This window comes from Hyla sarda, chromosome 1, assembly GCF_029499605.1.
Source record: "Hyla sarda isolate aHylSar1 chromosome 1, aHylSar1.hap1, whole genome shotgun sequence".
Lineage (NCBI taxonomy): Eukaryota > Metazoa > Chordata > Amphibia > Anura > Hylidae > Hyla > Hyla sarda.
Window position 1 is genome coordinate 283,278,381 of NC_079189.1, and position 21,831 is coordinate 283,300,211.

The following is a 21,831-nucleotide window of genomic DNA, read 5'->3' on the forward strand; positions in this document are numbered from 1 at the left end:
TAGCTCCATACTGTACAGTGGTCCCTCAACATACGATGGTAATCCGTTCCAAACGGTCCATCGTTTGTTGATACCATCATTTGTTGAGGGATCCGTGCAATGTAAAGTATAGGACAGTGGTCTACAACCTGCGGACTTCCAGAAGTTGTACTCACCTGTCCCCGCCGCTCCGGACAGTCACCGCTCGTCACCGCTGCCCAGGATGTCGCCGTCCATCGCTGTCGCCGCGTCCCTGAGGTGTCCCCGATGCTCCGGTAAGGCCTCTGCTTCCCCGGCAACCGCTCTCTCCGTCGCCACCATCACGTCGCTACGCACGCCGCTCCTATTGGATGACGGGATGGCATGCGCAGCGACATGATGACGTCGATGGAGAGCGCCGACGATGCAGGGGATCCTGAAAAGGACGCGCCGGAGCCCCGAGGACAGGTGAGTGACCATCACCAGAGCACACGGGGCACTGTAAACGGCTATCCGGCGGCAGCTGAAGCAGTCTGCGCTGCCTGATAACCGTTTATGCGATGGCCCCGACATGCAAAAGCATCGTATGTTGATGCTACCTTCAACATGTGATGGCCTCTGAGAGGCCATCCCATGTTGAAATTATCGTATGTCGGGGCCATCGTAGGTCGGGGGGTCACTGTATGGGCCATTGAAATGAGTTTCATATCTGTTAAACTCTATGGGGGGAGATTTATCAAAACCTGTCCAGAGGAAAAGTTGATAAGTTGCCCATAGCAAGGAATCAGATCGCTTCTTTCATTTTTTTAAAGGCCTCTGAAAAATGAAAGAAGCAATCTGATTGGTTGCTATGGGCAACTCAGCAACTTGGTTTTGATAAATCTCCCCCCATGACTTTTGGCTGTTTTGATCTTTCCTTACAAAGCTACTGAAGCCCTCTCATCATATCAATTATCATTTCTGTCTATAGTGTAACACCATAGCATATACAGTAGATACACTGCCAACAGTAATAATTTCACGTATTATAAAATACTGAAAACTAGGCACTATATCATACTAATATTATAAATATGCTGTAGCCAAACCTCACAGTGACTGGCATAACACTTCCATCCAGGTCAAGTGACCTCCATCCCTCTGAAATCCATTTGTGCATCATGATATTGCATACTCTAATGCATAATAAATCCTGCTGTGCTCTGTAGGATTTAAATAGTGGGTAATACTGGAAGCAAAAGACATGAAGCAAATAAACTGTCATTTTATAATCCTTGACTGAGAGACACACAAATCGGAATATATTATCTTGGCGGCAGCAGCAGTGGGGAATGCAATCATTTATGGTGAGATTATCATTAATATTCAAAATCAAGGAGTTACACGAGCATGACGTGTATCTGTGTTCTACGTGTAAACTTCATTGGGATTATTTTATAACTATATTATCTTTCAACTACTCTGATGGAATAGAATATTTTTTTTCTGCATTCCAATGTATAGAAGTGTTTTGGAGTAGTTGTGTTTTATTCTTTGAACTTGCTGTGATGCAGATTGAATAAAAGAATTCAGTGATACACACTTTCATTTTCTTTGAGTTGCTTCTCAGATCTTTAACATATTTTTTTTATCACAAAAAACAGCATTAACCTTCTGGCTTAGCAGATGCGCTCAAGTGGCTTGGGGCGTACTGGTGTGATGATGGTCTCCAATCACTATGGCGCAGGGGGTGTTTAATTAGACAATATGCTTAAGCAGTATGGATGTTGATGAACTTATTCTGTTGTTAATCTTTTGCGGTATCAGTATATTTATGTGATTGATATTAACTATTCATAGATATATATTATTATGAATATAATTCCTCTTTGTGCTTTTTAGTCATCCTCATTATGTAGCATAAGGTGTACTATGTAACACTCTCTTAGTACCTCTGTCTTCAGAAGCAAAAGACTGAGTAGATTAGAGATACAGAACAGGAATCTTAAGGCTATGTTCAGGCTATGTTCAGTGCAGAATTCCGCCCGGAGATTCCGCAGCAGCAGAGTCCTTTTTTATTCAATGGGATTCCGCTGCTCTGTGCCCACTGCAGAATTTCCAATTCCAGTGTCAGCAGAAAAAAGAAACCTGCCCGTTCTTTCTGCGGACTCTGCGTGAATGCATTGATGTCTATGAAACGGCGCATTCCCATGCAGTTCTAGTGCCGGTATGTTATGCCAGCGCCCACAGTCTGCGGAATGTCCGCACAGAAATATTACGTGCAGATTTATTCTGATGTGTGAATATAGCCTAAGCCTAAGTTTCCACTTGGTTTTATGTGTGCGTTTTTCCCCGCAAAAAATATGCCAAAATGGCGGCCATGACGTTTTTTCATTGAAAAAACGCTGCGGCCAGATGTTAGTTGTAAATAAATGAGAAATAGCAAAATTCTTTGTCCACTTTGAGTTTTTCAGTTTGTCGTTTATTTAATCCTTTTGGTGTTTTTTCACTCTTTTTTAGCTCCTTGGCGGTTTTGCAAAGTCGCAGCATGTTGAGCCTATGGCTCTTTTTTCCCCTGAAATCGTGGCAAGTAGATGCCAAGAAAAACGACATGTGGATTTTAACTTTGGCATTTTTGCAGGTGGTTTTCATTCTTCCATTCTTCTTCATCCAAAAAAGTGATGGAGATACTTTTTTTTTTTTTAAATTGCGTAGGGTACCATTAAAAATATGTATTAAAAAGATACAGTAGTAATGGAAAAATTGTATTTAACGAAATTTGTTGGGTACCTAAATTTTTTTGGGTACCCAACAAATTTAGAAAAACGTCAAAGGGGCCACAAATGCAATTTCCACTCAAAGGTAAAAATTCCAGAGAAAAACAAGAAAAAAATGCCAAACACAGGAAAATGCTGTGGCGTTTTTTCTGGTGTTTTTTCCTTCCATTTTTTTGGACCACAAAACAACCAATTAGAAATTTACCTTCAATGGGCACTGTCAGATACAAAAACTTTTGATATGTTGAAAAGCATGCAGAACCAATAGGTTTTGCAATTGCTTTCATTAGAACATTTTCATTATTTCATACTGAAAAAGCCAGTCAAACAACTGCCCCCCTGCCTGCTTGGACACATACTAGTCCTGCTGGGTCCATGCATCATCACCTATGTCATGGACACACTTCCTTGATTGACAGCTGTGAGCGCAGGGCTCATGGCTGGAGGAAAAATCCTCCCACTGTCAGCTTGTGCCCCGCTACTGTCAATGAGGAGAAGCTGGGAGTTGTAGTTTTGCTAATGCCTGGGGAGATGTGAGCAGACAGCATACTGAGGGAGGGGGCGGAGACCTGTACAGTGAGGCCACGCCCCCTCACTTTGAGAGGAATTCAGACTACCGAGCTAAATTAAAAGTATAAAAGTAATAAAAAAATAAAGGTACTAGACACATAAAAATGTGATGTACATGGTCAGGATTAGGTACTGATTGATATATTTAAAAAAAAATTGTTGGATCTGAAGGGTATAAGAGACACGCAAACATCCGCCTGATGAAGTTGCTCCTGCAGATTATATCGTTCGGATTTATATGTAACATAATATTGCAGATTTTCAGACATTAGACAGGATTAGGGAGAAGCAACAGATGTCATTTTCTGTAGCTGGAAATTTCCTGTTTTTCCTCTCTTGCTGAAAAAAAATTAACCCTTTCAAACACTAAACAAACTGGCTTATAGAAATTAGATTATGTAAGTGCTATTTAAATGATGACGGGAAAGAATGTTAGGTAGAATACAAGCAAAGCCTTAAAAAACATGTTAATATGTAGGGAAAAAAATCTGAAGATAAATTCTTTTGAGTTATTGCATTATTTACATGTGCATGTTGTTATGATACAATAACTTTTGTCTGCAATCTTAAGCTAATGCCATACATTAATTATATTATTATAGTGTAGAATAGTGTTTCCCAAGCGTGGTCCTTAAGTACCCCCAACAGGTTATATTTTCAGTGTTCTCTGTATGAGATATCTTTAAATCATGACCTGTTGGGGGTACTTGAGGACTGCACTTGGAAAACACTGGTCTAGAACATATATTATAATACACAAGAACTTTTCATAAATAGATGTAGGCACTGATTGTAATGTATGCAGGTAAGCCTCCAGGACTGTGCTAGTTATGACTTACGAAGTAAGGTAGAGATAATGTAAAAACTAGGAAGACACATAAAAAGGTTTAGGGTATGTTTACACTGAGGAATTGGGGTGGAAATCACGCTGTTTTTTTCTGCTCAGAACTAGCAGCGATTTCGCGCGGAATTGGCGTGGAATTGGTGCGGAATTTGTGCGGAATGCAGATTTCATGCGGAGGAGGAGTATCAAGTATTTCTATTCATAAATTTTTTTTTTCATGCGAAAATTCCGCACCAATTCCGCGCCAATTCGGCATAGAAATGCTTCTGACTGAAAAAAAATTATAACATTGATCTCTATGGGAGAACGACGCTGATTCTGCCTGAAAGAAAGAACATGTTCTTTCTTCAAGCGGAACAGACTTCCTCGTCAGAATTCTGCTTGAGGAAATTCACTGGGGATTTTCACTGCTGAATGAATTGGAGAGGAAAAAGCGAGCAGAATTACTCGTGGAAATTCCTCTCCAATTCCTCAGTGTGAACATACCCTTAGGATGATAAAATCTAGTATTCATTCATACAATAAATACCCTTGGCCATCAAGAGACTAAGGCTATGTTCATTTCTGCACAACATTCTGCATGAAGATATTGCCGTAAATTCCGCAGAAATAATTGCCCATTCACTTCAATGGAATTCCTGCAGCAGAATCTCATTTAAGTGTATTGGCTATAAATTCATGCAGAATTTTCGTGCGGAATTCCATGCAGAAATTCTGGTGTGTGCACCTAGCCTAACAAAATTAAAAATAACACAAAAACACAGGATGCTTTACAAAATCCACTGTTAACATTTTGTTTATTTTCCAGTCTATCATAATATGGAATAGTCAGGAAAATAAACACAAAATACAAAAGTTACCTTATTAGTTTTCAAGTCTTAGAGGACTGCCATTGAGCTTTGCTTTTGTGTTTTGCCTTTGTTGTAAATACATGTGATTTTGAAGGTTTGACATGAGAGACTTTTAGGTAGAACTGTAAACGACATGTAATAAGGGGAAGTACAATGTGTAATCAATATTCATCTGTAATTTAAAGTGTATATCCATTGATGGTCTAACAGCAGGATAACATATTTGCCAAACGTGTAGACCTGTAGACTTGCATGGGACCTCTGACACACACATCTTCTGATTTCATAAGTCTCACAGCAGGTCTCAGGCTACATACTTGCCAGGAATTTAAAAACAATATCCTGTTGCTGGACCAATGTTAACCCCTTAGGGACTCAGCCCATTTTCACTTTAAGGACTCAAAACTATTTTAGTGTTTGCACTTTCGTTTTTTCCTCCTCATCTTTTAAAAATCATAACTCGTTCAATTATGCCCCTACAGACCCATATAAGGGCTTGTCACCCATTGTACTTTGTATTGACATTACTTATATTAAAACAAAATCTGCAGCGAGACAAAAAAAATTATTTGTGGGTGAAATGAAAAAAAAAGCCATTTTGCTACTTTTTAGGGCTTCCGTTTCTACGCAGTGCACTTTTCGGTAAAAATGACACCTTATCTTTATTTTGTAGGTCCATACAGTTACAGGGATACGTATTTATTTTTCCACGTATGGGGGTGTATGAGGGCTTATTTTTTGTACTGTGGTCTGTAGTTTTTATTGGTACCATTTTTGTTTCAATGGGACTTTTTGATCGCTTTTTATTCATATTTTTATGGTATGTGAAGTGACCAAAAATGCACAATTTTGGTCTTTGGTATTTTTTTACGTGTATGCCATCGATAATTTTTTTTTTATTACATTATTTTATTTAAAAAATAGGTAAAGGGGGGGGTTATTCAAACTTTTATTAGGGGGGGTGCTTATTCACATTTATTCTCTTAGGGGGCTATACTATGCAATATTTTGATTGCATACACTGATCAATGCTATGCCATAGCATAGCATTGATCAGTGTTATCAGTGCTCTGCTGCTCCAGCCTGCTGAGCAGGCATGGAGCAGTAGATCGCCGATCGGACGACGAGGAGGCAGGTGGGAACCCTTCTGTTGTCCAGTAAGCTGATTGGACCGTTGCGATTCTGTCACGATAGTCCCAATTAGCTCCACTGAGCTGCCGGGATAGTTTTACTTTCACTTGAGACGCTGCGATCAACTTTGATCGTGGCGTCTAAAAGGTTGATGCGGGGCATTGGCACGATTGGCTGTGGGTCCAGGCTGCCCATAGCAACCAGGACCCACGGGGTTTAACCCCGTCTCTGCTCTTGAGAACGGTTTAAACCCTGTTAGTGGGACTCAGGACGTACAGGTACGCCATGAGTCCTTAAGGACTTAAGAACAGGGGGGTACCTGTACGCCCTGCGTCCTTAACTGGATAAAGGTACAGTGGGGCAAAAAAGTATTTAGTCAGCCACTAATTGTGCAAGTTCTCCCATTTAAAAAGATGAGAGAGGCCTGCAATTTTCATCATAGGTATACCTCATCTATGAGAGACATAATGAGAAAAAAATCCATAAAATCCCATTGTCAGATTTTTTAAGAATTTATTTGCAAATTATGGTGGAAAATAAGTATTTGGTCACCTACAAACAAGCAAGATTTCTGGCTCTCACAGACCTGTAACTTCTTCTTTAAGAGTCTCCTCTGTCCTCCACTCATTAATGGCACCTGTTTGAACTTGTATTAATGGCACCTGTTTGAACTTGTTATCAGTATAAAAGACACCTTTACACAACCTCAAGCAGTCACACTCCAAACTCCACTATGGCCAAGACCAAAGAGCCGTCAAAGGACACCAGAAACAAAATTGTAGACCTGCACCAGGCTGGAAAGACTGAATCTGCAATAGGCAAGCAGCTTGGCGTGAAGAAATCAACTGTGGGAGCAATTATTAGAAAGACATACAAGACCACTGATAATCTCCCTCCCTCTGGGCCTCCTTGCAAGATCTCACCCCGTGGTGTCAAAATGATCACAAGAACGGTGAGCAAAAATCCTAGAACCACATGGGGGGACCTAATGAATGACCTGCAGAGACCTGGGACCAAAGTAACAAAGGCTACCATCACACTACGCCACCAAGGACTCAAGTCATGCAGTGCCAGACGTGTCCACCTGCTTAAGCCAGTACATGTCCGGGCCAGTCTGAAGTTTGCTAGAGAGCATTTGGATGATCCAGAAGAGTATTGGGAGAATGTCATATGTTCAGATTAAACCAAAGTAGAACTTTTTGGTAAAAACTCAACTCGTCGTACTTGGAAGAGAAAGATTGCTGAGTTGCATCAAAAGAACACCATACCTACTGTGAAGCATGGGGGTGGAAACATCATGCTTTGGGGCTGTTTTTCTGCTAAGGGACCAGGACGACTGATCCGTGTAAAGGAAAGGATGAATGGGGCCATGTATTGTGAGATTTTGAGTGAAAACCTCCTTCCATCAGAAAGGGTATTGAAGATGAAACATGGCTGGGTCTTTCAGCATGACAATGATCCCAAACACACCTGCCGGGCAATGAAGGAGTGGCTTCATAAGAAGCATTTCAAGGTCCTGGAGTGGCCTAGCCAGTCTCCAGATCTCAACCCCATAGAAAACCTTTGGAATGAGTTGAAAGTCCGTGTTGCCCAGCAACAGCACCAAAACATCACTGCTCTAGAGGAGATCTGCATGGAGAAATGGGCCAAAATACCAGCAACAGTGTGTGAAAACCTTGTGAAGACTTACAGAAAACGTTTGACCTCTTTCATTGCCAACAAAGGGTATATAACAAAGTATATGGTAAAAACCAAACAATGTTTATGGATTTTTTTCTTCTCATTATGACTCTCATAGTTGAGGTATACCTATGATGAAAATCTCAGCTTTGTAAGTGGGAAAACTTGCACAATTGATGGCTGACTAAATACTTTTTGCCTCACTGTATGCTTTAAGTTTTCTGGTCACAACTAGCTATGCTTTAACTTTTCTGGTCACAGCACCTTGATGTAGCATTATTTTGCTAGCCTAAAGTATTTTTAGGCCTATAACAAACCATAGATTCCTACATCCATGACTACAATTCCTGCCCACTCTGGCTAATTTTATGATATTTGTTCAAATAACCATGTTGTTAGTCATTTCAAACTGATATGTTACATCTTTTATTATGACAAGAACCTTAAAGGGACACTCCGGGGAACTAAACCCATAGCCCATTCTTTCCCTCTCACCAATCTATGTATTTGTCTAAATATCATGCATTAGCTATCTAGAACAGTTTTCCTCTTTCTGCTGTCACTTACATACAGAGTGAGAGAAAGATGTCATTATCTGATCCTGCTTGTCTTTGTGTAAACCTCTCAATGAGACTAGCCTTCACCCTCCTGGAAGACAAACACCACATGATTTCTGGCTTCACAGCCTCCCCTCCCCTTCCCTCCCTGTGTGAGGAGCTTGCCGTCTCCTCAACACATAACGCTGCTCTTTTCCTGCTGTAAATCTAATCACTGACCGCTGTCATTCAGCGAATATCATCATTTATTGCTGGGGGACGGACAGTTTGAAAGAAAAGGCATGTAGTGTGTGCTGCTGACAACAACACAGCATTCACACAGATAGTAAGAGCAATTGGTTGGCAGCCATTACACAGAGCTGCACTGACTGCTGGGAGTTGTAGTTTGGGCTGCAAGCAATAAAAAAGAATATTTAGGAGACAAAATGGGCCAAAGCTGGCAAAATCACATGGATAACTACAGGGGACACAGAACCGGTATTGTGGTGGCTTTGGGGCCTTTTTCTTTTTCTTAACCTCCCCAGAGCACCCCTTTGACATAGCATTATCTTAAAAGCCAGAAGTATTCCAAGGCCTGTGATGTATCATGGTCCAGAACCTCTGATACCACAATACAAATTCCAGGTCACTTTCAAGAATGTATTGTCCTCACTCAAGGCATTAACCATGTTGTTAATAATCACATACAGAAATATTACTTTTTTCATAACATGCACCTTTACACACTAATTCCTAAAAGTATGTCAGTGTATTGTATATTTAAAAAATGTAGTTATGGGACAAACAAAAGTTAAATATAAAATACCGTATGTCTCTTTAAAAAAAAAAAAAATAAGATAAAAAAAAACAAAGCAATACATATTTACATTGCTTAATAAATGCCATATAAAATGATCCTACATATTAAACTCAGAAATTTTCTGGTCCTATTTTGTAAGTTAGGTTAACATTGTTGCTAAGTTTTGATATTGAAATGATACACTGTGCATGGTGTTTTTTGCATAAACCATATAACACAAAGCCAATATCATGCATGGAAGTTAAACAGCTTTAAAATGTGCTGTAAAATGTTCACATGGGCGGATTTTCTGCTGCAGATCTGCTTCAACAGATCTTGCTTCCCATAGAAATCTCAGATCTGCAACAGAAAATATGCACATGTGAACATACCCTTAATGTGACTCTTCATTTGTAAATGTAACACTTATTTCTATTTCTTTTTTTTAGGTGCCTGACAAAATGGTTGCCCCTCTGATTATATGATGCCTAGTAAAATGGCATCATGTTGGCCCTCCTTCTTAGTTTTCCCCCTCCTGCTACTGTGTTTAGAGAGAAAAACCCTGGGATGCCCTGCCCGTTGTGATTGTGCACCTCAGATCCGGTCGGTCATCTGCCACCGCAAACGCCTCACTTCTATTCCAGAAGGAATCCCGTCTGAAACAAAACTCTTAGACCTCAGCAAGAACCGCATACGATGCCTGAATCCTGGTGAGCTGTCCTCATACCCACTGCTTGAAGAGGTAGATCTAAGTGAAAATATTATCTCAGTAATAGAGCCAGGAGCTTTTGCCAATCTCTTTTATCTTCAGACCCTTAAATTGAAAGACAACCAACTGAAACTTATTCCAACGGGAGTGTTTAGCAAACTTACTAATCTAACATTACTGGATATCAGTGAAAATAAGATTGTCATTCTCTTAGACTATATGTTTCAGGACCTTCGTAGTTTGAAAAGCCTTGAAGTAGGAGACAATGAACTATTGTATATTTCACAGAAAGCCTTTTCTGGATTGGTAGGCCTAGAGCAACTAACAATAGAAAAATGCAATCTAACCTCTATATCCCCTGACTCACTTTCCTATTTGCAAGGTCTTGAGGTATTACATCTTCGTCACTTGAGCATCAGTTCAGTGGAGGAACAGAATTTTCAGAAACTGTACAACCTTAAAGGACTAGAAATTGATTGCTGGCCTTTTTTAGAAGACATTTGCCCAACTGCTTTCCAGGGTCTAAATCTTACTTCTCTTTCTATTACATATACCAATCTTACCTCAGTGCCAGCAGCTGCTCTAAGGAGTCTTACATACCTGGAATATCTAAATCTTTCATACAATCCTATTCGAGCCATTCAGCGAGGCTCCTTTAGGGACCTTGTCAGGCTAAGAGAGCTCCACATGGTTGGGGCTTCCCTCACTGTTGTGGAGCCTCAATCATTTTATGGCTTGAGACAGATTCGTCTACTGAATGTCTCCAATAATCTGCTTTCAACACTGGAGGAGAGTACATTCCTGTCAGTCAATACTCTAGAGACATTGCGAGTGGATGCCAACCCTCTTGCTTGTGACTGCCGTTTGCTATGGATTTTGCAGAGAAGGAAAACCCTCAATTTTGATGGGCACCAGCCTGTATGTGCTTCTCCTGCGGAAATCCAAGGCAATGCATTGTGTGACTTCCCAGACTCAATACTTTTTGAATATTTTACATGCCAAAAACCTAAAATAAGAGACAGAAAACTCCAACACATCATAGCTCATGAAGGACAGCCTGTATCATTTCATTGTCGGGCTGATGGGGAGCCTGTTCCACTCATTGTTTGGGTCTCACCACAGAGAAGGATGATCACTAGCAGAAGTGTAGGAAGGTCTACCGTGCTGCCAGAGGGTACGCTTGAGATTAGATATGCTCAGGTACAAGACAGTGGTACATATATATGTATTGCCACCAATGCAGGAGGAAATGACACTTACTTTGCAACACTAACTGTAAAAGGTGACAACTCACCATATGCTAATCGAACACTTTATCTTGCAGAATACAACGATACCTACCACAATGACACACATGTTTTCTTGAAGTTTACTTTGGACCTAAAAACAATCTTAGTGTCAACAGCCATGGGCTGTATTACCTTTTTGGGAGTGGTTCTGTTCTGCTTTCTCCTACTATTTGTATGGAGCAGAGGAAGAGGACAACACAAAAATAACTTTTCAGTTGAGTACTCTTTTCGTAAGGTTGATGGGCCTGCTTCTGTTGCAGGACAAGGTGGAGCTAGAAAGTTTAATATGAAAATGATATGAAATGAATACATTCTATCTAATGATTTGGACACTGTGATATTTTGCCCATTACATGTATCGAGTTAAAAGGAGTGCCTCATTAATGGGCTTAGATAGCATTTCATCTATTCCATCATTATCCTACCATTCAAATAAACAACAAGGGCTATTTGTTGGCTCTTGCCAAGTGATGTGCCCTAACCAACTACAAACAGCTTTTTTTTGTAAAATATACCAGGGTTAGTTTGATAAATAAATCTCAGCATTCCAGAAGCCAGGTACTTTTCTTATAAGGTGTGATAAAGTCATGATCAATGACTTTTAGTCAAAATGAAATACATAGTTATATGATGCCAAGATCTAACATGTAAAAATTTAAATAATTCTGGCTAGTCAAAATTTTTGGAAAAATACACAGTAACACAAGATCAATATAAGTAGCCTTGGGGAAAAAAATTGTTTAGTAACAATGGATCCACCCCAGTGAAAAAAAGTAGAATATATAGCAGAAAAAAATATTGAACAATTATGGGAATTTCTCAGGAATTATCACACATTATATTGAGGCTTGGAGAACATTATTAACAGATCGAAAAGTTGAAGGAAAAGAAGTTACACATACACACACATATATATACATATATATATATATATATATATATATATATATGCAGTGGGGATCAAAAGTTTGGGCACCCCAGGTAAAAATTTGTATTAATGTGCATAAGGAAGACAAGGAAATATGTAAAGATCTCCAAAAAGCATCAAATTACAGATTAGACATTCTTATAATATGTCAACAAAAGTTAGATTTTATTTCCATCATTTACACTTTCAAAATAACAGAAAACAAAAAAATGGTGTCTGCAAAAGTTTGGGCACCCTGCAGAGTTAATATTTTGTGCTGCCCCCTTTGCCAAGTATCACAGCTTGTAAACGCTTTTTGTAGTTAGCCAAGAGTCTTTCAATAATTGTTTGAGGTATCTTTACACATTCTTCCTTACAAAAGTCTTCCAGTTCTTTGAGATATCTGCGCTGTCTGTCACACACTGCTCATTTAAGGTCTATCCATAGATTTTCAATTATGTTTAGGTCAGGAGATTGTGATGGCCATGACAAACCTTCAGTTTATGCCACTTGATGTAATTCCCCCGTAGATTTTGAGGTGTGTTTAGGATCATTATACATTTTTAGAAGCCATCCTCTCTTTAACTTCAGCTTTTTCACAGATGGCATCAAGTTAGCATCCAAAATTTGCTGAAATTTTATTGAATCCATTTTTCCTTCTACTCGTGAGATGTTCCCTGTGCCACTGGCTGCAATACAACCCCAAACCATGATTGATCCACCCCCATGCTTAACAGTTGGACAGAGGTTCTTTTCATTAAATTCTGTTCCCCTTTTTCTCCAAACGTACCTTTGATCATTCCAGTCAAAAAGTTCAATTTTAACCTCATCTGTCTACAGAACTTGTTTCCAAAATGCATCAGGCTTGTCTATATGTTCATTTGCAAAGTTCAAACGCTGATTTTTGTGGTGAGGACGTAGAAGAGATTTTCTTCTGATGACTCTTCCATAAAGACCATATTTGTACAAGTATCTCTTTATAGTGGAATAGTTTACCACAACTCCAGTGTCGGCCAGATCTTTCTGGAGGGATTGTGCAGTCAAACGTGGGTTTTGAATTGTTTCTCTCACAACCCTGCAAGCTTTTCTGTATAATATTTTTCTTGGTCTTCCAAATCTTGCTTTAACTTCCACTGCTCCTGATGACTGCCATTTCTTAATTACATTCCGAACAGAAGATATTGACATCTGAAAACATTTTACTATCTTCTTATAGCCTTCTCCAGCTTTGTGAGCATCAACTATTTTCAGTTTCAGATTTCTAGACAACTGCTTAGAAGAACCCATGATGCTAATTGTTGGGGCAAGGTCAGATGAGTCTGGGCATTTAAAACCTTTGAGGTTGACATCACCTGGTCTTCCCAGATAATGATTTAGAACAATCCATGACACTGGCAGGTCTCAGCTTTGCAAAGGGGGCAGTGCATGCTATAAATTCTGCAGGGTGCCCAAACTTTTGCAGACCCATTTTTTTGTTTTCTGTTATTTTGAAAGTGTAAATGATGGAAATAAAATCTAACTTTTGTTGACATATTATAAGAATGTCTAATCTGTAATTTGATGCCTTTTGGAGATTTTTTCATCTTTCTTTGGCTTCTATATGCACATTAATACAAATTTTTACCTGGGGTGCCCAAACTTTTGATCCCCACTGTATATATATATATATATATATATATATATATATATATATATATACGTCCAAGGGGGAAGACAGCACTAGTCCCTGCTCTTATGCCCGTGACCATCCGGATAACCAGTCCAGATACAGAACATCCAATTGGTATAGGTCACAGCAAAAAGTATGCAGACTCCCAATTTCAAAAAAGGCTGTGGTCTTTATTTAGGTCATCAGCAGTGCAACGTTTCGGCTATAGTGTAGCCTTTGTCAAGCATGCTTGACAAAGGCTACACTATAGCCGAAACGTTGCACTGCTGATGACCTAAATAAAGACCACAGCCTTTTTTGAAATTGGGAGTCTGCATACTTTTTGCTGTGACCTATACCAATTGGATATATATATATATATATATATATATATATATATATATATATATATATATATATTGAAAGAGTGAGTAAGAGGTAGAGAGTCATTAAAGGAAATCTGTCATCAGTGTCACTCGTACTAGCCTGCAGGTAGTGTGGGTGGCACTGGTGGTAATGATACTTTTCTATCTATGAGCCATGGCCCGTTCACTTATTTGGGGAGCATGGTGCATGGGTAGAGTTCGACTGCTGCTTCTTCAAGCCTGCTCTCAGCCGGGACAAGTGAGGAAGCTGCACTCTGACACCAGCGTACTCCTGGAACATTGCCCATGCACCAAACTTGCTGCCAAATGAGGAGGATAATGGGTGAACGGAACGACGGATCGGAGTTAGGATATCATTATCATTAGTGTCAACCGCACTACCAGCCTGTACCAGCAGGTTAGTGGGGGTGAGACTGATGAAAAAGTCCCTTTCAAGTGAAAAAAAAAATAGAACATACAATACTTTGGTACACTAGAGATAAAAGAGCCACAATTAATTTACTTCAATATTAAAGGGTATTTCAGAGAAGAAGAAAAACATGTTTTTTGGTTCCTCCAGGGCGTACAGCAGCTAATAAGTACTAAAAGGCTTGACATTTTTAAATAGAGTTCATTTACATATTTGTATAATTTTATAGCAGCAGGTTTTTGAAAATGTTTTTTTTTCCCCTTTGAGTACCTCTCATGTAAAAAGAATTGGAATATATTGCGAATTTATAATCTTCAATGTCACGTTATTAACCTTTGCCACATGGTCTATTAATCAAGTAATGTGCAGATTGTATCAACATTCTGTCAACATTGGTTTGGTCACATGGGGCAGATACCCTGTAGATATTCTTCAGTAGCAACAAAGTGGATGAGAATTGTCGAAATCTTGTCCACACAGCATAAAAATACACTCTCAAATCTGCCACTGCAGATATATATATAAAAGAAATCCTGCAGAAATCTATGTAAACAGTTGAGTAACACTGTAAATACATAATTTATAATACAGTCCACATCTGCAATCATATTTCTGTTTGTTGTTATTGGAAACAGTTGACAAGCTTGCTGTCAGCCATTATTAAGGACCTGTGTGTGTGGTCAATCCAAAAAGAAATGGAAATCATTTTATAGCCATAGTTGCCCTGATTCCAATAGTGCTTTTATTGCCTTGCACCCCTGTTCCCAAGATATATGGGCTTTACTGGATGAACTATTTTACTTTCATTACTATTCATATTCACTGAATAGACAGATGGGTGGGACCGTTTTTTTTTATTTTTTTATTTTTTTTTGCAAAAGAAGGTTTAAATGCTAGCCTAAGGGGTGAGATTAGGAGGCTGACTGGGCATAAAACATGTTCAGTGGGGTCTAATTATTAAGCTTCTAATCACACCCACCTTACTCTAGTATTCATATTCCATTGTGTAATAAAGTTCCCATCCATCTGACTTTAGTAAAAAGTACAAATAGGGCACACAAGTCCTATAACAATTTATCTCTTCTACCAACTAGAAAGTATATTTACCTTTATACATTTACTGTATGGTGTCCGCTGAAAACTCAACATTTCCCACAATGCAATTGCAGGAGGAAGTATGGATTAATGGGTGTAATTTTATATGTAAAATCTACAGAATTATGAATGCGACCTATAATGCAAGGTGGTACTTAGGATCAGTACAGGATAAATAATTCTATGTATTTGCAATGTTATTCAACGTCATATTCAGATAATACCTAACATAGAGTTCAAAATGTGAAAATATGTTTAAAATTCCAATCGTTCACACACTCATCCAAAGGGCCCTATTTACCCAAGATATGCCAAAACAGTGTTTGTTCCGGATAGGTTTGGGGACTATAACTTGGCATACCTTTATTTTCAATTTGTAGTGAAAAGCAAAGTCAAGTGTGTTTTTCAGTGCAGATGCATTCCACAAAGAAACTGTGTGGTATAAAAAGAATTTGTTTACATAGGAACCTTTAGGTGATATATGCTGTTTTTTGTATACAGTGGCATATGTCCAGGCTTTGCATTTAATGCATACACTGAAAGATTCCACAGCATATACACTGAATTTAATTAGAATGTTTCATCAGAAAATTACCTATTGTTTAAATAAACTTTTTATGTTAACCATATTTTTTAAGAATTTTTCGTCATATTATTTTCTAATTTACTGTGTTACTAGATAGTTATTTCCAAAAAAGAATCCTGAAATCTTGCAGTTTTCATTATGGTCAGTAGGCTTTAAACTAAGCTGAGGCTTCCTGTTCTGTACAGATCACTTCCCAGCAGTATCCTCCTCAAAGGGGTTATCCACCATAAGGTGACTTTAGTTCTTACCAGCCAGACAGTTATGGAAATGCTTAGGAATGATCCGTGCTTGTCTTGGGGCTAAATGTCTGCATTGTGAGTACACCATAACGCTTCTGCTTTCTTTTTGTGAACTGGCTATATCCTGTTGGAGTCCCTTCCCTTCAATTACAAGTCCTAGGACCCCTTGTTTGTAAGTGGGAGGTCACTTTTCTTCCTTCCACACATCAGCCACTCCACCCATTGCAGCACAGCTGAGCTGCCTTGCATGCTGTGCTGTGATTGAACCTACAATTTCCTGCAGCCCCATGGAGAATGATCTCACCCTTTCAACACCTGACCAGTGATATAATGACTCGGGCCGCACTGCAGCCTGGGAAAAGCTAAAACAACACTCATTTTGCATGCTGCTAGAATGAATATCGGGGCAAAGATCACATAAGAATTGCGAGACCAGCCATTCAACACATGTACAAACACTATACAAACTATAAAGCCCCTGTACCATAGTTAAATGGAAAAAAATCACGGAATATCCCTTTTAACATCACAGACAGCATTACATTTTCAGTATATGGCTCTAATCAGTAAAAAAAAAAAAAATGTAGGTGATACATTCCCTTTAGCCCAAATCCAATGTGAATAAAGCCTACCAATGCTGTGGAATAAAGGGCTGTTAATACTTAGCACTATTGGATCATATTTCGATAGCTTAGACACTTTCTATCTTATAGGTATGAGCCATTAGACTGGGGTGAATCACTGATATTTTCAAATCTTTATTTCAATATGCATTTTTTTTTTCCTTTTGCACAGCTGGGTTTAATCTTTTTATGAATAATTTATCTTTTTTTAAAAACATTTCCCTTTAGGATGCACAAAGCCTAATCAGAATAAAATTCTGAATTTCTCACTAGCTTACCAACATTTACTAATAAACTAAGTAGATTAGTTTGTCTTCATAGTATAATCTATAACAGGCGTCTGCATGCGTCTGCATGTGCGACAATTCCACAGTGCTTTGATGAGTCTATTTCTGCAACTCTTAACATCATATCTTAGGTGTGATGTCCCAGTACTGGATATGTTCCTACAGTCATGTCAGGTTGAGTCCCTGTACGTCCTCAGGGCTCTCCTGCAGGGTTCCCCCATAATGTGAATAAGTTGTATATTAAGTGCAAAGGACCTTTGAAGTGGGTCACATGATTGTCAGTCACATGATAATGTTAGTCACATGTTTAAGTCATATGTTTGTTACCAAGAGAGCAGCAGATGACCCGCAGTTGGCCTATGGGCTCCTTGCTCAACCCCCCTTTATAAGAGGGGGAGGTACTACAATCTCTCTTGTGTTTCACTTTCTGCTGTGGTCAAGTCCAGTCCAGATGTCTCAGGGTCCAGCACATCTGGAGGCCTCAACCTAAATTGCAGCCACAAGTCAGTAAGTCAAGTCATCTTTATCTGCTGTCATCATCTTCAGTCAAGTCAAGTCAAGTCAATTGTAGTCAGTGTGGCCTGCACCTATAGTCTCTCAAATCCCAGCAAGCTGTGAGGTCCCCTGTGTTGCTGGTCACATCTCTGGGATCCTAGCTGAACTGTGTAGACTGTACCATCTGTCTACCTCAGTAAAAGCTACAGTTAACCATAACTTAGCCTTGGACTATTATTTGCCCCTGCCTAACCTAGGACTAGCTGTACTACCTTCGGATGGTTACATAGGCAAACCACGCCCTGGCATCATGAACATGAAGGGGTTAATACCATCTACTCCTGGGTAACACCATCTGCCCCTTACACCTCACATCACAACCCATGGCTCAACACAATCTTTGGCATCACAAACAGGATTCGGGTGTGTGCCATATGCCACAAAGCCAAAAGTCCTCCCCCCTAGTCTGAACTGTGTCCGAGAAATGCAGTGTCCGAGAAGTTTGCGCCAGAAAAGTGTACAGAACTGTTGTTACTACATGTTACTGGCGGTGCTGGTGAAATAGAGGGGTGGGTGAAGGAAAGACTGTTAATTGCTGTTGCGGAGTGTATAAAGTCAGTACCTGAAAGGTTTAAATGTAGTCTGGTGTTTCCCGTGCACGCGAGCAGCCGCAGCTCCGCCCTGTCAGTCCCCAGCGGTGACGCCTCTTCAGTGTGCGAGGAGGAACCAAAGATCCACCCCATGTTGCACGGGGGAAGACTTTACCAGCCGGAACAGGAAGTTCCCCGGGTGCAGCCATATTGGTGGTTTCGGCAGCTGCATCCGGCTCCACTGTCCCGTCACATACCCGCTGCATTGCAGACTCTGTATATACTAACGATCATTGCAAATAAGACTCTAGTACCGGTGGCTCCCTGCATTAACCCTCTAGTGCCCAGCAGCGTCACCTGGTACCTACCACATCGGGGGGAGCGCCACCCAGAGTGTTCCCGTCAGTCAAGACTAAGCTGCTGCATCACCTCATCAAGCATCTTAAAGGGACAGTGTACTCAAGTCATCTTAAAGCGACAGGGCACTCAATTCCTCTTAAAGCGACAGCACACTCAATTCCTCTTAAAGCGACAGTGCATTCAATTCCTCATAAAGCGACAGCGCACTCAATTCATCTTAAAGTGACAAAGCACTCAATTCTTCTAAAAGTGATGGCGTACTTAAAAAGTCTATAACATGTCAGCACCGGTATTCATGGGGAACTCTGTCCTCCCTACCTACAAAGGAGACCACTTCACCCTGAGGGATTTCAAGGAGAGGATCCAGAGTTAGTTTGTCTTTTATTCTCTCCCTCCTAATCAACAGGTGCAGTTGCTCACAGCAAAGCTACAGGGACCAGCACTAGAGGAAGTCCACACCTGGCCGACCTCCGAGAAGGTGACTGTTGAGCATATCTTTGAAGGATTGTACCAGGTATTTGAGTCACATTCTCCATCAGAGGTACGTCTCTGGTTGTATGAGAGGTAACAGAAGCCAGGTGAGACTTTAAGAGCTTATGACGTCGCCCTACAGAATGCCTTAGAGACTGTTCAAAAAATAGATGGTATCACGCCCAAGCAGAGCAACAAGGTGTTAATGGACATGTTTATCGATGGGGCTCTTAATAAGTGGGACAAAGCCCAACTGAGAATGTTAGCGGTCCAAAATCCCAACATGCCATTCCCCATACAAGAGATTGAGTCCGGGACTGAGTTAGAGGAAGCTTGTACACCCCTTACACCTGTCCATAAGCCACTAGGGGTGGTAGCCAGACCCATACCACCACCATCACCTGTCCCCACCTCAGTGTCATGTACTTTGCCAGTCACTGCAATCCAAGCAACTCTGTCAGTCACTACAGATTCAGACCTACAGTCTATTAAACAAGACCTTGCATATTTGACTAAGGTTGTCCAGGAGCTCACCACAAGGCCTACTCCCCTCTCCCATGAACAATCCTTGCCTAGAGAAACCCCCTCTGCTCCTGCCCCATGTAATCCCAGTTACTGTGCTCCTTCACCCGCTAGATATTCTGGGAGTAATAGACCCTTCTGTACCTACTGCAACAAGTCTGGACACTGGAAAATTCACTGCTGGGGTTTAAACGGAATTCACTCTGGGGTCAAGGACCCACCCCCAGGAAAACAGCCAGCAGTCACAACTCCCGAACACCATAAGTCAGGACTATCACGTTATGTCGCTTCTTGCCCCTATGTAAAGATTATTGTGGAAGGTGTACAGTTGGAGACGTTGATAGATACAGGGTCACAAGTGTCTACTATGCCTAAAAATGTTTTCTATAAGTATTGGAATGCTTGTGTATTGTGTGAGCCTGATGATCTTGACCTGAAAGTAGTGGCGGGTAATGGGCAACCAATACCCAGACATGGATATTGTGAGCCAATCATTCAGTTGGGAGAGCACGTACTTAGGAGGCAGGGAGTGATTGTAACTAATGTGTCAGATAAGGGGTCTGTTGAGTTTATACTGGGGATGAATATCATGAAAAACTGTTTCCCTGAAATTGTAGATTTCTTGCATGCCTCTCTCCCATACATGTCCCCTTCAGGCCAGCGGGCTGCGCAGCACCACTTAAAGGTCCTACAGACGGAGCAGAAGTTTGCCAACCAGCAAGGTGAAATCGGAAAAATACGAATCCAAGACATCAGGTGGGTGACCCTACATCCCAACACAGAAACAATCATCTGGTGCCATGCATGTCCTGGAGTAAGAAATAAGGACTATCAAGCCCTGCTACAGCCTATGCAGTTGGAAGATCGTCCCCTGGTCCAAGCCTCAAGAAGCCTTGTCACAGTTACTAATGGGAGAGTTCCAGTCCGGCTATTCAATCTGTCCGATGTTGCTACAGTCTAACCTAAATACAACTTAGTCACCCAGCTGTATCTTCTAGAGTAAAAGAACATCTTAACAGAATGCAAGGTGGCCCAACAGTGGGCAGCCCAAGTGACTCCGGGATCTTCTGCAAGTTCTCCTAAGCGCTGGTGGGCACAACTTCAAGTGGGAAACAAAACCACTCAGAGAGATCAAGTCAGTGGAGTCATTAATGTCGCCAAGAGGTACCACAAGGCTTTCAGTAAACACCCCACAGACTTTGGACGTGCGTCCATGATCCAGCACAGGATCCTGACAGCTCACCTATCAAAGAAAGACACCGTCCGGTCGCGCCAGGCATGTATCAAACCGTTAAGAATATGCTGGTTTACATGAAGGACGTGGACGTCATTCTAGAGAGTCAGAGTCCCTGGGCGGCGCTCCTTGTCTTGGTCAAGAAGAAGGATGGGACCATCTGTATTTGTGTTGACTACAGGAAACTGAACAATGTCCCAAATAAGGACACTTATCTCTTCCAAGAATCGAAGAGTCAATTACAGCCCTTGGGTTTGCTGCCTACTTCTCCTCCTTGGACTTAACCAGTGGGTATTGGCAAGTGCCTATGGCCGTGGAAGATCGAAAGAAGACTGCCTTCGTGACACCCATGGGACTGTTTGAATTCAAAAGTATGCCGTTTGGGCTGTGCAATGCTCCTGCCACGTTCCAGCATCTGATGGAGCGGTGCCTGAGCCATCTAAACTTTCAGAGTGTACTGTTGTACCTAGATGATGTCATCGTGTACTCCAAGTCCTACCAGGAGCACCTTAGTCATCTCTCAGAAGTCTTCCAATTCTTGATCAAACATGGACTGAAGATTAAGCCGTCCAAGTGTCATCTGCTTAAACCTCAGGGACACTACCTAGGTCATGTTGACAGCACCGAGGGAGTTCAGCCTTATCCCGAGAAGGTAGAGGTTGTCAAGGACTGGCCTACCCCGCGCACAGTGAAAGATGTCAGGAGCTTCCTGGGATTTGTCGGCTACTACCACCGCTTTATTCCCCACTACACCCAGATTGTAGAACCCCTCACAGCTCTCTTACGGGGTACGGCGAAGGAGAACTACAGTGGAAGACTACCTGTTGAATGGGCCGAAGAGCAAGAAACAGCGTTA

At 40.8% G+C, this 21,831-nt stretch overlaps 1 protein-coding gene across 12 annotated transcripts in view; it reads left to right on the forward strand.

The window, feature by feature from the left end:
* The window catches only part of LINGO3 (leucine rich repeat and Ig domain containing 3), a 105,929-nt gene extending 93,847 nt beyond the window's left edge, over positions 1-12,082 (forward strand). For 4 of the 12 annotated variants that reach the window (XM_056574037.1, XM_056574028.1, XM_056574019.1 and 1 more), the window contains exon 4: positions 9,575-12,081. In XM_056574037.1, coding sequence (XP_056430012.1) covers positions 9,607-11,424 — 1,818 coding nt within the window. In that variant the 5' untranslated portion in view covers positions 9,575-9,606 and the 3' untranslated portion in view covers positions 11,425-12,081. Of the gene's footprint in view, positions 1-2,228; positions 2,579-9,574 lie in introns of those variants that run through there. The other 8 variants (XM_056574001.1, XM_056573977.1, XM_056573984.1 and 5 more) reach the window with 3 other exon arrangements.
* Positions 12,083-21,831: the final 9,749 nt, after the last annotated feature.